We start from the raw sequence: 17,116 nt of genomic DNA on the forward strand, positions 1-17,116 counted from the left end.
TCAAATTTTGATTTCATAAGCTCTTGTAAGCATTAACTGAAAGCTGTTTTATGAGTATTCTTAATTGCTCCTTTGATATGATCTGAAAAGGAGATATTATACTTAAAGAAATAAGTGAACATAGAAAGTATAATTTTTTTCAGAAATGAAGGTTTTTAAAAATTCATTGGAGCTTATAATTACTGCAAAACGAATTAGAAATAAAACTGTCGAAGCATATTTCACAAAAGCACGCATTATCAATGCAATAATAAAATTTGTAAAAAAAAAAAAAGATTTACATCTGCTAATTTATACTCCTCATCAGCCAGCAATTCGACCAGCTGTGCCGATCGATTTATATCACTTTTTTCAAATATAGTAACTAGCATAATGATAACTGCAGTTATATAACGAGACTTTATTTCCGTAAGTTTTTTGACTTCTTCCTGAATCATAATAAATTAATACATTACGTTGGAATATTCCCAACAGCACACATATTACTTTTCAACATGTTATAAAACTTGCTGTAAATATTTTTTATAGATAAGACTGAATATCTATTATATTACCTCATTTAATCTTTCACTCTTCACTTTCTTAAATGTCATCCAACCATTTGGAAAACGTAGCACAAGATCGAGTGCTCCTACAGCTTCCTAAAAAAAAAAAAATTCTAAATGGTCTGTTTTGTAATTACTGACATATACGCTTATGAAAAAGCAAAAAGCAGTTCCACAAATTACTCACAGCATTATATAAAGTGAGATCAAAAAGCTAACAGTAGTGCTGTGTTTAGAGGCATTTTCATATCTTTGCATTTTTTCATTTGCTCGTTGAAGTATCACTTCAAATGTTATCTTCTGTTGCATATCCATTAATGTTCCAACGTCATCTGTCGAATTCTCCATAATTGAGGGTACTGAACGCTGCGATTGCTTGAACCATTCATTGAATTTCATCAAAGCATTCTAGAATAGCATAATTGTATTTAGGTATCAGAAAGTTAAAAAAAAAAAAAAAAAAAAAAAAAAAACCATTTAATCCATCTAAGGCTAGATTAATCTACTAATTTAGACTTATCTATACTATCTGTCTAATTTAATCTTATTTTATCTATTTAATTCAATCTATCCAATCTTATCTATCTAATATACATGCAGAGAGAGAGAGAGAGAAAGGCAGAAAAACTACATGCTGATCAAAAGGGTTTTGTTTTCAAGGTGATTCCTTTTCAAATCACAAGAATCTCATAATGAATGACAATTGAAACTGACCAAGTAGCATTTATACGCTTTGTATTCAGTGATTGCTCTTAAAAGTTTCGGCTCAACTGTATCACTAGTCTCAATAACAGGACGAAATGAGTCCACTATTTTGTCAACCCATTTTTTTGATCGTTGCAAAAGTTTCTTTGCTTTGTCCAATTTGTCAACATCTGAAAAATCCTTTTCTTTTCGAATTTTCAGAAAGTTTGGTTCGTTATTTATAACAACATTACTTTCTCAAAAATGATTCTCCGGTAATGCTTAATTTGTTGCTAGTCGTAAAAAGATTTACTTACATCCCGAAAAAAAAATATGAAATAAATATAACAAAACTTACAAAAAAATTCGCGCATTATTTTGTTCATGCCCAACATAGCATCATAATATGTCTCATTACCTGGATATATTAACCAATTCCACGCATTAATTAATATATCATCTGTCTTAGATTCCTATGAAAATTCAGAGATAAAAAGAAATAAGCTTGAGCGAAACCACTTTTCATCATGAACTATAACATGAAAAAGAATGGTTTTCGTTGAAAATTTATGTAAATAGCTAATAATCAAGCAATAAAATGCAAAAAAAGAAAAACTAGAAAAGAAAAAAATTAAAACTGATCACCTCTTCAATTACTGGATAACGAGTAATTATACAATTAAAGATCTTTTTGCATAAACGAACACTATCCATTTTTGCAGCACTGGCAGCAGCAAGGACATCTTTTCGCACATTTTCCTCTTCTAATTCTGAAAAACACTTATTCTTAATGAATAATGATAATGACCAAAGTAGTAAATAATATACCGAATAAGTTAATTACACCAATAAAGTACAACATAATTCTTTTATTAACATAACTCTGTATCGAACAGAAATAAATAGCACTGTTAGAATGTTAGTAATACCTATGATAAATGTGAATAAAGAATGTTAATAAAAGCTTACGACACATAAATTCAACAACCATCTCTTCAGCCATTTCTAACGGTAATTTGTTAGCATAATATGGAACAATCGAGTATAACTTCAATGAAATCAATAAACGAACGTAGCTACGCATGATTGAGTTAGCGCTTTCTTCCTAAAATCGAGACAAAATTTTTAATGTTTTTCAGCATATGCAATTGTTCTGCAGTTATTACAATTAGATTCAACTCAAATATATACGACTAATAATAAAAATATATTTAGAATTCATAAAATTGGACTAAGTTTATGGAAATTTAACTTCTAAAAGAACTAAGAAAAGAGAAAAAAGATGAAGCAAAATGATAGTATGATTACTTCACAGATACCGCCTCAAAAGAAAACAAATCAAAAGATTTATGACATCAGCCAAAGAGTTCTGATTTAACGAAATGGTCAATTATTATTTACTTTTTCCCTCTGTTTTTTTTTTTTTTTTTTTTTTTTTTTTTTTTTTTATATTTTGTGGCAAAATCTTTTATGGGCCATACATATTTCTGACCAGTTTTTAAGCGTTTCAAAGTTTCTTGAATACGTTTAAAAAGTTGTGAAACATCTCTCGTCACGGTAATAGTACAATAAAATATATATTACTAAAAAATATATCTCAAAGGATTCTAACTAATCTCACCTGTACCGGTTGACCAGTGAATCGAAGAAGTAAAACAAGATGAGCCATAAAACGTATAATATGTGGAAATTTTTCTAAATCATCCTCATACTGTTCCAGCCACATATCCATACATGCAATCAGTGATAAAGAATCATCATTCACCATGTGTCGATATATAGTGTAATACGGAGATCGTTCAGCCTAAAAAATGAGAAGAGTTTAAGATTTCAAATTTAAAGTAAAACATACTAATAAGTAAAACGTACTAATAAGCAATAATTTAAATTCAATTTGCAATAATATAAGTTGAAAAATGATTTTTAAATTAAAGTTTATTGTTTCCAATAATAAAAAGGATAGTCACTTTGAATTTAAATAATATTAAGTATCTTGGAAGACATTTTTAGAACCTTGTTTGACAAAGACAAACCGTAGCAATTTCATCGAAAATAGAATTAATTCGAAGATCGTCTTTTTCAACTTCACGACCAATACCAGCATCAAAATCTCCATTATGAACATTGGTGATTGCGGCATCTAAACGTGATTCAACAGCAGCATTAAGATAACACCAAAGGCGATCTTCGGTACGAGATGACAAAGAGAGGGCTGGTTCGAGACGTCCAACTATCACTGACCAGAGACAGGCTTCTACCTGTGACAGTGATGTGCCCTAAAAAAATGACAGAAAAAAAGTGTCGAACTGCTGAGTCCCAATTTACAAAATTTTTTCAGTCTAATATTTAAAAAATTGTTGAAACAGACTTTAGAAACGATTTTATCAACAGTCCGCTTAAGCAACGAACGAGATCGAGCCAGATAATAAGAACTTTCATCTACAGAAAATGGTGTTAAAGCAGCACTGCGCGATATTTTCCTCAGTTGTAGCAGAGGAACTAAAGAATAGAGACCAGCTTTTTCTAACAATGATAATGCCTGCAATGATGAAACCAATGAGGAAAAAACGACTGAACGAACTGAATCATAAATCAATTTGTGGAAAGATCGAGATTTAAACATTTCATTACTTCATCAATTCGACCACATCGCACCAGTGTATAAATCATGCTGAATACTCTGCTTTCTAATTCTTCATCTTTATTGTGTAAACGTCCATGAAGCGCGCCGTCTAAATCCTATAATTTAAGACAATCATAACAGTTGATTATCAATTGATTTTTTGAATTCACTTTTACTTAAAAATAAGCAAATCTTACAAAATGGAATATAATGGGTGTCACTTCCATGAAGATAGCAATGATTACTATCTGTATCACAGGAAAATAAAAACAGCCTTACATATTCTGAAAAGTAAACCATAGTTCAAAAGCGAAATAATATCAAACGCCTAATTACACCGTTCATCAGAAAACAATACTCTTCTAGAGTACAAAAATAAATAAAATGATTACCAAGTCACAAAAGTTTTCACCACGAATTCGAGCATGCAATGTTTCCGCTCTGTAATTGGTGATTTTTAATTACAACGATACAGAGATAATAATGTACATGGATGCATATGTAGAAAAAAATGTATTTTAGAATTTTAGAATATTTTTATAATTAAAACCATACAAACGGGATACATTAGAGTCAAACGAGAATAAAATGAAAAAAAAAAAAAAAAAAAAAAAAAAAAAAGCTATGTTGCAAGAGTTTTGCTGATTTTAATTACACGTTGTTCCATCCAAATAATCCACCAAGGTTTGTCATACTACTTTGAATTTTTTTCTTTACTTATGCATATGTCTCCTAAATCAGTATTGGGTAAACAATCTATCATACTGCCTGCAGTAAAGGCTAACAATTCATTGCATAATAAAATTACAATAAATAAATAAAAACTTACCGTAGTGTACAGTTCCTTTCGAGATATGCATATTCGTCCAATAATTCAGCATTTGCTTCAGGTTCATTATAAGCATTTTCTTCACACCATTCCAAAAGTACCTAAGAAAATTTGCCAATAATTAATATCACAGAAATTACAAATAACTTAGGTAATTGTCTTTCTCGAAATGTGATTACTTTTGAAAACAAAGATTTTTTCCTTGAAATAACCCTTCAAAAAATTACCAGTAGCCTCCTAAATTCCACATCAGTGATTAATAGATCAACAAGAATAGATTGCTTCTCCAAATTCTGAACAGAAATTGTAAAGGCCCAATTAGATTGTAAAATAATTTGCAGAAAAATTAAACAAACTTCGAATTGCAGGATTTAATAAAAATGCTATCAAATTAAAGAAATCTGCTTTGAAACACAACTGGATAATTGCCTATTGATCATTTCAGATCTTTTATTCATGGCTGCATAAATAAACTCATCGTAGCAAGATTTAAAATTTATAGTATACGTTAGAAATAAATTTCTGATTCGACCTTGAAATCATTTAACATTCGAATCATCTTGGCAAGATTTAACAACAAAAGATAAGCATGCTGTTCATTTAAAAGTTGCTGTAAAACGGATGTTAAAGCTGTCGTTTTTTCCGGTCTCATTGATACTTTTTGAAAAGCAGCTATTCCATCACTGCATATCTGAAACCATACTAAATATGTGCTAGCTTTAGAAAAACCAAGAACATCAAAATCAATTAAATCAACTTTCCACATTCATTTAAAACAAAATAAAAATAAATTTATATACCTCATAAAATAAAGCAACTAAATCGAAAGACTCGTTAATAGTTTCTGAATGTACGCATTTCGCTTGGAAATCTTCAAACAATGCTTGGGTAACTGTAAATGAAACCCATTAAAATGTGCCAAATGAAATTTAACAAGTATTAATCATCAAAGCAAATGTTTTATTATACCTGAAAATCCCAATCAGTTCATTTGTTTTTTCTTTCAATTACTTAATAAGGAGATTTTGTGCATAATTAAGACGTTTTGAAAAAAAAAATACTACTATGAAACTAACAGTTTTGTTAATCTTATAAAGAGAAATAAACTGCTAGCTAATTCTTTAAACTACTAATTAAGCTAAAATGCTAATTCTCCAATATATATCTTATTCAATTTACAAATTTTTCCTAAAGAAAAGGAAATGCAATTATTGTGCTCTTCAATTATTAACACTTATCGCTAAAAACCATATAACAAATTTAATTATTGAAAACCTTTAATCAGAAAGAAGTCGTCATGCAGAAAGCAATACTGTGTTGTATTTAGCGTATTATCAATTTCTTGTTTAGAACGAAAACTTTCCACGGTATTTACGGGTATGTTTCCATCAAATTTTGAATTATTCATCTGAAAACAAACAAACAAACAAAATGAATGAAGAAAATGAGGTACACAAAGTATTTTTCACGCATAGCACACAATATGCTTACTATACATGATACTATATAAACGTGACGTATTGTAACCAATATCAAGTGAAAAAATATTCGTAAAAAGTATTCCTTTATATATGCACAAAGCGCGTAAGTAACCTTACACAATAACTTGCAAAATAATGCATAATCAATGCGTTTCGACAAAATTATGTCTAAAAAGATTATTGTACCTAAGGAAAAAAAAGAACAAAATCGTTGTTACTGCTGAATGACCAATATTATATTTATCACAATAATACATACTAATTAATTCACGTCAAATTTACACGTTAATCACAAGAAACCATCGACTTCGAATTCCTGCAAATGCCACTCATTATGCAATTCGCATCCCACACCTAAATAACAGACACATTTGGAATGCTTTATCTGGCATTACATTCTCATGCCTCATTCCACGTTGCTTGCGTATGGACTGAATGATTTTACTTGCGGTTCGAGACAGAAATGAGATGAATTATGTCACTTCAGAAAAAGTTTTAATTCAAAACGGAAATGGAATAGATTGTGTTTTTTTTTTTCAAAACGGAAATGGAATAGAGTGTTCGGGATTATGCTCCTTCCTGTTTCCTTTGCATATGTTAACTGATTTCACTGATAATTCAAGATGAAAGTGAAATGAATCATATTACTTTACTTGCAATTCAAAACGGAAGTTTCGAAATTTACATATAATTGAATGATTTAACTTGAAATTCAGAACGGAAATGAAACAAATTATATCTCTTTCCCATTCTCTACATTCACCTATCATTTTAATGGAGCAAGATTGTCAGAAAGAAATGCAACCGATCATAGATTATACATAATTTTTTATATATTGAGTTAATTAATTATAGATATAATATTATGAAAATGAAACATTAAATAATTTCTTCCACTTAAAGTCAATTCTTTATTATCATTATAAATTATTAATGATTATTTTTTTGTTTTGATAGTAGCAAAGATGTCTTAGATCTTTTTTCTGGATTTGTTGTCCAACATCCATTTACCAATTTTCTCAACAATGTGGAACTGTTGATGTTATACTAAAAAAGAGAACAAATGTTAAGAAAAAGGAAAAAGAAATAATAATAATGGAAGTATCATGACTATTTTGTTTTATTTGTTATTTTGTATATTTTGATTTTTTGTCATTTTTTTCTTAGTTTTAGTTTAATTTTTAAATTCTCACTTTATAATTAGAGGACAATCTTCAGTTTGTATTTTTTTTTAATTCTATTATTATTTTTCTTTTTTTTTTTTCTATCGTTTTTTTTTTTTTTTTTTTTTTTGTATTTATTTTATTCTTAGTGCAGTTATCTTTTTTCTTCTAGAATTTTTTAATTTTGTTTTGTTTTTTGTTTTATCTTTTATAAGTATTTTTATTTTAGGATTCTGTAAGATATTTTAGATATTTAAGGATTGTTTGTGTTTCTGAGATTTTGGGTTTTTTTTTTTTTAATAATAATTTCTGCAGTAATTTCAGTTTCTTCTTTTTTTTGTCCTTTGTTTTCCTTATTTATTTATTTAATTATTGTTATTATTTTTTTGTGAAATAAAATAGATGAAAGTGTGGCAATAAAGATTAAAATCCTTAAATTTAAAAGAAAAAATTGAAACTAACTTGGTCGAACAATGGATTTTTATCAATATATTCAAGAATATTTTTATCTTCAATTGCTTCATGTGATATTTTCATCATTGAAAATTCATACATTAAAAATGCAAATGCAAATACATTTGATTTCAGCGTTAATAATTTTGTTGTCAAAACTTCTGGTGCAAGCCAACGTTTATTTGGTAATTTATTTGGATCTACTTCTTTTGTTCTAAATTGCTTTAATTTATTTTTTATTGAATTTAAATCAACTTTAATTATTGCAAATAAGCTCAATATATATGTTAAAAAAAAAAAAAAAAAAAAAAAAAAATCACTCATAGTAATGAAACTATTTTTCTGAAAGCAATCATTTTTGTTGATGATTAAAAATATTCAAGAATATTTTTACCTTCATATTGTATTATACATTTCAGGTAGTAATTTGTTATCAAAAATTTGTTAAAAACTTAAAATAACTTTTAAAAGTTTATTTCCCTTTTATATTAAAAAAAAAGAAAGGAAAAGAAAAAACAAACAAGGGAAAGAATTTTATTTGGCCAAAAAGACAAGAAAAAAACAAATGAAAGAATTTACTTGACCATAATTACATGATGAAAGCCATTCATGTAATAAATCGGTTTAGCTATTTTGTCACCTTTTATATCAACAAGTATATTTTCAGCTTTCAAATTTCCATAAATGACAGGCATCTTTTGACAATGATCTAATGTCTGTGCTATATGTCGTAATATCTGCTTTATGTAAAAAAAGAAGTTACAAAAAAATACAAAGAAAAAATGATGAAATAAGTTTTTGAAAATTTTCAAATTAAATTTTTCAAATATTTTTTAATTGAATTGATTGATTGCATAAATATTCTTAGTGTGAGTAACTTTAAAAAAAAAAAAAAACGAAATTTTCTTTTTTAATTTTTAAAAATTGCTTCTGTAATAAGTATTCCAGGAAAAAATAAAACTAAGAAAAAAAGAAAAATAATAAAAAGTGGAACTTTTATTCCATTATTCAGATCGATGGTATTCATTTCAAGATATTGCACTAATGAGCCTTTTTCGCATAATCCATAAACAATATAATAGGGTCGGCCAAAAACCATATGTGCTTCAATGCTTATTGCTGTTTTAGGTCTAATTTGATGTCGAAATGTACATACAATATGTAATTCCTAAACATTAAAATAAAAATTTGTTAAATTAATTCTTAAAATTTGTAGAATGACTTTAATGATTAAAAAAAATTCGTCAAATTAATTTTTAAAAGCTGTTGAATTTCATTAATATTGTATAAAGTAGAATAATTTAAGTGATTTAAAAAAATTTCAAAATTTGTTAAATTTTATTAATGTTGTAGGAAGTAAGATAATTTTAAGAACTAACAATGCGAGTGACAACTATTTGATTTTTCTATAAATAAAGAAAGATGATTTTGAAATGGAACTGTTATTGAAATAAATTAATTTTTGTATAATATACAATTACTTTTTACAATTGTTTTAAAAATTTGTGCACGAATTTTCCGTATATTTTCAACATTCAAAAAATAAAAGGAAAAAATCAATTTGTTATTTGATTAAAATTTGATCCATGTATATTAATTATAAAGATTATTTATTCCGTAATTACAAGTAGTCTTGCCATTTTTTTCACGTAATTTTTACACATTAATTTATGTTATCAGTAAATTATTTCATAAGAAATTTAGATTTTAAGAAATTTAAACTAAATAAAAATGTTACCCGGAATAAATCATGAAATATTGCTGCAGTACAATCATCCATTTCTTTTAAACTGATTGGTTGTTTCGTCACTGTTTTAATAAAATTTATTTAGTAAAATAAATTTGGTGAAATAACGAGTTGCTTTATAAATCTGAAATTGAAACAGTTTGAATGTAATTAATAATTAAGTTGCAATCACGTGCATACATAAATGCAGATAATAAGTATTGACTTTAATGAATAAAGTAATAAATGTTCAAAATTATTAGAACAAGTTTACTGTTGATCGTTCACCTTTGCAAATTAAATTAGCAATACTGATTTCTGATTTATCTTTAATTTGCATATTTAAAAATGAATATCCAGTTGTCAGGTAACGACATCCCTGACATGGTTGTACTGGTTCTATTAGACGTACATTACATTTTGTGTTTATCTTTAAACAATTTACCTAATGATTAAACATGACTAAACTGACCTATTTACAGTTTAACTAATTAATGATATGATCACAAGCTATGAAATGTGAATAAAATACTAACAATAAATAAATTCTAAATTTATTGGATTATATTAAAAGATTTCAATAAATTTAAATATTATATTTGATTAAAAAAACAAAGTCTACTTTTTTATGCAATTTATATTTTTCAAAGTTTAAATTTGAAAGTTCTTTTCTAATTTGAAATACAAATTTGAAGGTGTTAAAATTTTTAAATCTTATATTTTGTACAACAACAAAAAAAAAAGTTGAAATAAAGTGAAAGGAATCAGTATTAGGTCAATCATAAAATGTTTCACTCACATTACTCTTTTGACGAATGAATTAATCGCTAAACTGATCGATTCTGTAAAAAGTATTCTGAGCTCGATAATAATAATTCCTATCACCTCGTATCTGCAAAAAAAAAAAAAAAAAAATTACCTAAAAAATGGAAAAAAAAAAATGCATTTTCCATTTGTTTTGGTTCATTTAGTTACATCAGTGACATCCTGATTTAAAATAAAGCAATTAATAAAAAGTAACTATTTTAATGTCAATATGATATCAATTTTAAAATAAAGCATTTAACATTGAAAATATCAATTTTAATATCAGTTCTAAAATAAAGCGTATCTTTTTGAAAATAGCAATTTTAAAATGAAACACTCGACATTAATATGAAGTATATTCAATGAAATTAAGGTATACAAATTTCTCATAAGAAATTTCAGCAGAGAAATACAAATCGGTAACTGACCAACCAGTAAACGATTATGAACTGCAAATGAAAATTCAACAACAAATAATATTTTTTATTTCATTTCAATTTTTCAACAATAAATTTGGCTTGCAAAAAAAATTGAAATTTAATATGCTAATAAAATTTATATTTGATCTGTAGAGCAGAAATTTTCAAGCAGTACAATTGTATCAGTTAATATAAAAATTTATTCATTAGATTTTATCGCCCAAATATGAAATTCATTTACTGAGTACTTATTTTTCAATTGTATTAACTAAAAGGTTATAATCTACTTGTTTAATGAACTTTCGTTGCTTTATAATCCAAATTTACTTGTAACATTGAAGTTCCGAAGTGATCTTTCAATCTGACAATCACCCTCGTGAGTAAATGAAACAATACTATAAATTAACTTTTACTAAAGAGTTATAGTAATAGTTTTTTATTTGTAATCATTAACTTTGCTAATACTCTAACTAATATAGTTAGAGTAACAAAGCTAAACTTTAACTAATAAAGCTAAAATCATTGTTTTCATTCAGTTTTTTGAATACTGCAAAGCTTAATTTTTTTGGTTTATCGCAACATCAAAACACTAATTACATTCCAACAAATGATGGTATAATAGCAACAATAGAAATGACAACTTAGTGAACATTTAAGTGAACTGTCGGTATAATTTAATATTCAATTTGTTCATTTCTTTAATATTATTAAGTGGGCATAAAATTTTAAGAACAAACAATAAAGTTATTGCTAAAGTAATGAAATTACGATGACAGTAAACAGCACATTACTTTAAAAAAAGAACTTCCCATTTCTATTTATTTTTTTTATTCATTTCTATTTATTTCTGGTCGTTCGACAATTTTATTAATTGCTGCAAAATTTGAGCTGCCAGGTATATTATTTAAAAATTAACAAATCAAAATTAAAATTCGTAACTGTTATTGATTTTTCATCATTTAATGAATGGTTACTAAATAGATATACAGTAATTTGCACGGCATAATATGAATGGGCAATATGGTTACCGATGATCGATTGAAGCAAAAGATGCAAAAAAGTATGAAATATTGAATTCCAGTAGCCAATAGCAGAAATTATCACCAACGAATTGGTACCAATAAACGATCACTTCCCAAAAACGTTTAATCACTTAAATCCCCTAATTTTGTTACTGAGTTGTTAATGAGTAAGGTTATCATACTGAATGACCAATCTACTGAATGACGAATTCATCAGTTAGAAATTTTTTGAGTATATCCTAATTGCATATATACCCCATTTAATATACTGCTAATATTTGCACAGCATACAAAATGGGAGGAAAACGTTTACAAAAATTTTTACCCAGCAAATAACGAAATGAGATCATCGAAAGTGCAGAAGTTTACGAGCGCAAAAAATATCTCAGGATAAAAACACATGCAAACAGTTACAACAAAGAATTAAAAAAAAAAAAAAAAAAAACACGTCTTAAGTTTCTTTTTTTCTCACGAAACTTTTAAAAAATGTGCTATTAAAATTCCTACAAAAACATAAATACAAAGAGGGAACAAAACAAGAACAAGAAATATAAAAAGTCTCTGGTGCATTTAGGAAGAAATTTTTCTATCCTCATTATTCTTCCTACTTGCAGAAAGATAACTAGTGAGCGAAGAAGCACAAAAAAAGGTAAAGATATTACTTTATAAATGAAATTTATGAAGGAAAGCTAATTACTACCATAATTACAGAAAAACACTTTATAATGAGGACATCACAGTTTATCAAAAACAAAACTATATATTTTGAACGTAGCAAGAACGTAATATTGATAAAGTCATTAGACAAATTTCTGAAACTGGATTTTTAACCCCGAAATTCCATGGATAACATGACAACACATCAAATAACCTGATTTCTAAGTTCAACTTGCTTCTTGGCAACAAATGCAACACAGTTTATCATGCAGCGACTAGAAGAGCTAAAACATTACATCATATCAAAAATGAAGCAACACTTCAAAATTACATTTTCTAAAAATTTGAAAGTCCTCTGTCATAAAATATGTTAACATGACTTTTGCAAATTTCTTAGAAAGTTAGTAAGATGAAGCCTTCTACACTCAGCTATCGATGAAAATCGAATAATTATCAATTTTATAATGAAACAGGAAAAAAGTTGCAAGAAATTCAGTATCCTAATAAAAATATACCCGAATCCCGCTGCTTTCTCCGTAAAGTCGATTGACTACCACTAGTTTGAGGAGCAACAAAACTTCTGTTCAGCTCATCTTTCTTGCGTAACAAATCACCGAAATCATCTTCTGGCAAACAGAATTCCGATTGTTCCAACAAACCATCTGGTATTGCCTCATTTTTCTCAATCTCTTTCATATCATACATGTTTTCTAATTTTTCCCAAATCTGGAATAAAACTTCTAAATGTGTTTTGAAAAAGCAGTATTGAAATAAATCATTTTTGCACCATTTTGCACATCATGTTGAACTCATCCATTGCTGGTTTAGTTTCTTAAATTTGATTAAAGTATTGTAGCGTTTAACCAAATTAAATCTGCTTGTTTCCTATTAGTGAAATAATCTTGCCACACTCAGCAAGAGTTACTTTTGTGAACGATAACTGCATCACTTAAGTTATATTTAGTCAACAATGAGGATGAGTCATCATAAAGTTTGCCGTTATAAAGCAAAGTAAAAAATTTTAACATGATAGTAGACTGACCAATTCAGCGCTAGGTCTTATTTTATATCTTGGTTTAAAAACACGCGGCCTTCCTGTAGTATTTCTTTTGGCAGTAAGTTCATGTAAATCTTCTGATGTTAAAACATCCTCAAAATCGGTATCTTCGTCCTCATAAACGTTATTCATGTAATCAACAAGACAACCCATATGAAAATGTTTTGAAATACCTGAAAAATTCATAGCTACTCATAAACTACTCATAAATTTTCAATGTCCTATTTGCATGGATCTACAAAGAATTAAGAAGTGGAAAAGAAAAAAAAAAAAGAAAGAAAGAAAAACTAGTTGACAACGATGGAAAATCTTAGATTAAAAAATTGCTATAAGATGCGTAATATCAATGCAAACAGAAGATAAAATCGTGAGTTTTAAGAATAAAAAATCCATTATAAAATGCTTACCTGCTGGTTTATGAGATAAGAGTTTTTTGAAAAGACGTATTTCGGAATCAATGCACCATTCGGATGATGAAGATTGCTGCAATTCTTCAACTTCTATCACTGAACTTTCTCGGCCACTCAGAGACAGTGAATTTTCTTCCTCCATTAGTTTTAAAATTCTAAAATGATTCTTACCTAAAAAAAATCACCTAGACAATCAGAAACTAAAAGAATCGCATCGCTTTATCACTTGTACATTAGCAAAATTACAGATAATGAAGAAAAGACCGAATCGAACTACGCGATAAACTGAAGAATTCTATTGGTTCTAACTAATATTATGATCATAAACCTTTGATGGTTATATGATTATAAAATGGCAGTTTTGATTAATATAAGAATACTAAAAAAAGAGAGACAAAAATCAACGTAATCGGGAACCTCTAGAGATTCTAAATTACAGATCGTTAAATTCTGTAAAAAAAGTTGTCGAAAAAGTGCAATGATGGAGAAGGCAAACAATATGTTTCTTAAGTGACATTTTGTTCCACTGAATAAAAATGCTTGAGGTAAAGTTACTTTGTAATACTAGGACAAACATCTTTCCTAGACATGATGCATATATTCGATCAGCTTCTTAGGAAACTATGATAAAAATAATTATATGCATAGCTTACTCATTTTAAATTCTTCCCCATATCTATATTCAAAAATTTTTTTTTATATCGTTCATATTCGACCAGCTACTTAGCAAGGTATGGTGACAGAAGCAAAAATATAGGTTAAGCTTTATAAAAACAAAAAAATTGTTTAAAAAACCACAAAAAAAAAAAGAATGGAAATATATCCTTTAGAACCATTAACAAATGATCCATTTGTTTAACATGAAAGATAACTAATTCAGAAATGGACTTTCCATTTCAAAGCAATCACTCTCGACTTTTTTCTAGCATTCAGAAATTCATCCAGTAGAGTGGACCAATGACAGAAACTCAAGAAAGTAATTTATCACTAAATAAATAAAGTAATCAGCACAACACACTTACGAAAATTCGTATAAAAAATCCATAAAAATAGGCTTACAAATATCAATATATTTGCTTGAATTCAACATTGCTTTTTCTGAATTAGCCAAAATATTAGCATAAGTAAGCTAAATCCATACAAATTCTGCCACTTAAAACACAACAATACCCTCTCAGCTTCAGGAAAAAAAAAAAAAAAAAAAAAACAATAAAATAGACGAGTAGAGAAAGGAAGTGAACTTCAATAAAAGAAACTGAAAAATAAAAGAGATGCAAATATTCATAACTTACATTAAATCGCGCACGTCATCTATCAAGTGGAATTACCATACGCAAATTTTTTACATTACAGTCTCATACAATGCATTTGGAGGGTACACTTGAACTTTCAAGCGGTAACGAAAAGAACAGAATTAATAAACTTAAATTACACTAACACACGTGCCAACGCAAACGTGCGCGAAAAGATGAAAAGACGTCGACCAAATCAGTTCAACAAGATTAAAAAAAAAAAAAAAAAGAAACCACATTCGGGAATCTATCCCGTTGTGTGACTGTCACCGTGCATCATAATGCAATTGACGTCCCGCTACCAATCTAACAATTGAGCTTTTCTTATAATGGCATATTTCTACAAGACATTTTGCTAATTAATTATGGTTTAACATTTATTAATTGGTTAAATCCTTATAATAGAACAAAGTTCTAGAAATTTTTTATTTAAAGAAAAGCATTCAATTTTTGCATTCAAAAAAAATTTTTTTTTTAAATTTTACTCTTTATTACAAATCATAGATAATCAGTAAGATAATTTGATCATTTAGTGTTATTTCTATCAGAAATTCTACCGTTTCAAGATTATTTATGCTTGGGCCTTTTGTTTCTTTTTTCCTGTTTTTCTGATAATTGCCATTTTCTGGAATATTGTTGTTATTAACTTCTCCTGAATTTTGTTATTGCCGGAAAAAAAATTGACAACTTTTATAGCATATGAAGAAATCTAAGATGCATCTGTTTTAGGGAAAAAAATGAAAATAAAATAAAATAAAAGGCTCATGATAGTATTCCTAAAACAATGGAATTTTCTTTGTGAATCAGGAAAGAAAAGCTATCAGATTGATCAAATATAAAAAATGCAATGCAAGAATTAAAATTAGAATTAAAAAAAATATTCCAGAAGGATCAAATATAAAAAATGAAGGATTTGGAATTAAAAAAAAAAAATTTGAAAATAATGTTATTTTAGCCATTATAAAAATTATTAAATATTGCATCAACTTTATTTCCTAATACATAAAAATCCTTTAGTAATTAAAATGATTGTTTAGCATTTCAGTATTAAGATATAATAATTGTTGTTGTGTCAACAAATATCTGAAAGATATGGCATTTTCATGTTGAATATAAATATATTAAAAAATTCAATTGCTTAAATCAATGTTTTAATTTAGTTTAATCTAAATTAATGCTAACTGATACAAGATTTTAACAATTTATGCTAATAAAACATATTATCAAAAAATTTTTACTCAAATTCATATAACAAAAAAGTCAGATAATAAATATAATCAAATAAAAAATCAAATAATCGAGTAATTCATGTCTGATTAGTCTGTAATCAATTATTAAACCCATAAACATTGAAATTGTTTAAATGAAATAAAATACATATAATAGATTAATAAAAAAAAATCATGCAAACTCCATAACATTGTTGATATCTATTAAAATTTTGAATTTGAAAAAAATATCAATTAGCACTATGCTAACTAATATATACTTTTGCTGTTTTCATTATTCTTAATATTTTTTAGAAAATTTACATTTGAGATGATTTAAGGTTTTTTTTTTTTTTTTTAATTTATTATATTAGCATTTCTCAACTTAAACAAAACGATAATGAATAAAAAATTTTAAAGAAATTTTCGTTTCGATTTTTGTTTGTATGAAACAAAAACAAAAAAATAATATTACAGTAATAAGTTTTATGCTTTTCGTGGGAAAAGTTTTTTAATAATAATAATAATAATAATAATATATATATATATATATATATATATATATATATATGTATGTATATATACATGAAATGTGAAATAATCTTTTGAAATGTTAGATCATTTGAATTAACGTTTTGAGATTTTTTTCTCGGAGATTGAAATTTAATGATAAGATTTCTTGAGAAAAGTACCACATCATTCTTTAATGCTTTCCCATTCATCATTTTTTCATGTGTCTT

At 26.9% G+C, this 17,116-nt stretch overlaps 3 protein-coding genes across 3 annotated transcripts; all 3 read right to left on the minus strand.

Moving 5' to 3' along the window:
* Positions 1-13: 13 nt before the first annotated feature.
* Positions 14-6,089, minus strand: Bma-npp-5 (Uncharacterized protein; the record flags this gene model as incomplete). Its single annotated transcript, XM_043074778.1, has 18 exons — positions 14-82; positions 282-428; positions 555-641; positions 765-953; positions 1,260-1,420; positions 1,588-1,702; positions 1,875-1,999; positions 2,199-2,334; positions 2,851-3,033; positions 3,263-3,505; positions 3,598-3,768; positions 3,861-3,968; positions 4,245-4,293; positions 4,682-4,782; positions 4,909-4,974; positions 5,214-5,372; positions 5,482-5,573; positions 5,957-6,089. 18 exons carry the CDS (start codon positions 6,087-6,089, stop codon positions 14-16), a joined length of 2,334 nt encoding a protein of 777 aa, XP_042930712.1.
* A 1,003-nt stretch (positions 6,090-7,092) lies between these two features.
* Bm14739 (Uncharacterized protein) lies at positions 7,093-9,558 on the minus strand (the record flags this gene model as incomplete). Its single annotated transcript, XM_043074779.1, has 4 exons — positions 7,093-7,209; positions 7,788-8,000; positions 8,773-8,946; positions 9,517-9,558. The coding sequence occupies 4 exons, from the start codon at positions 9,556-9,558 to the stop codon at positions 7,093-7,095; spliced, it is 546 nt and encodes a 181-aa protein (XP_042930713.1).
* A 3,115-nt stretch (positions 9,559-12,673) lies between these two features.
* Positions 12,674-14,018, minus strand: Bm7625 (Uncharacterized protein; the record flags this gene model as incomplete). The annotated part of the gene is made up of 4 exons (XM_043074780.1): positions 12,674-12,693; positions 12,925-13,135; positions 13,452-13,639; positions 13,874-14,018. 4 exons carry the CDS (start codon positions 14,016-14,018, stop codon positions 12,674-12,676), a joined length of 564 nt encoding a protein of 187 aa, XP_042930714.1.
* Between the last annotated feature and the right edge of the window lie 3,098 nt (positions 14,019-17,116).

This window comes from Brugia malayi, assembly GCF_000002995.4.
Source record: "Brugia malayi strain FR3 genome assembly, contig: Bm_v4_ChrX_scaffold_001, whole genome shotgun sequence".
NCBI lineage: Eukaryota > Metazoa > Nematoda > Chromadorea > Rhabditida > Onchocercidae > Brugia > Brugia malayi.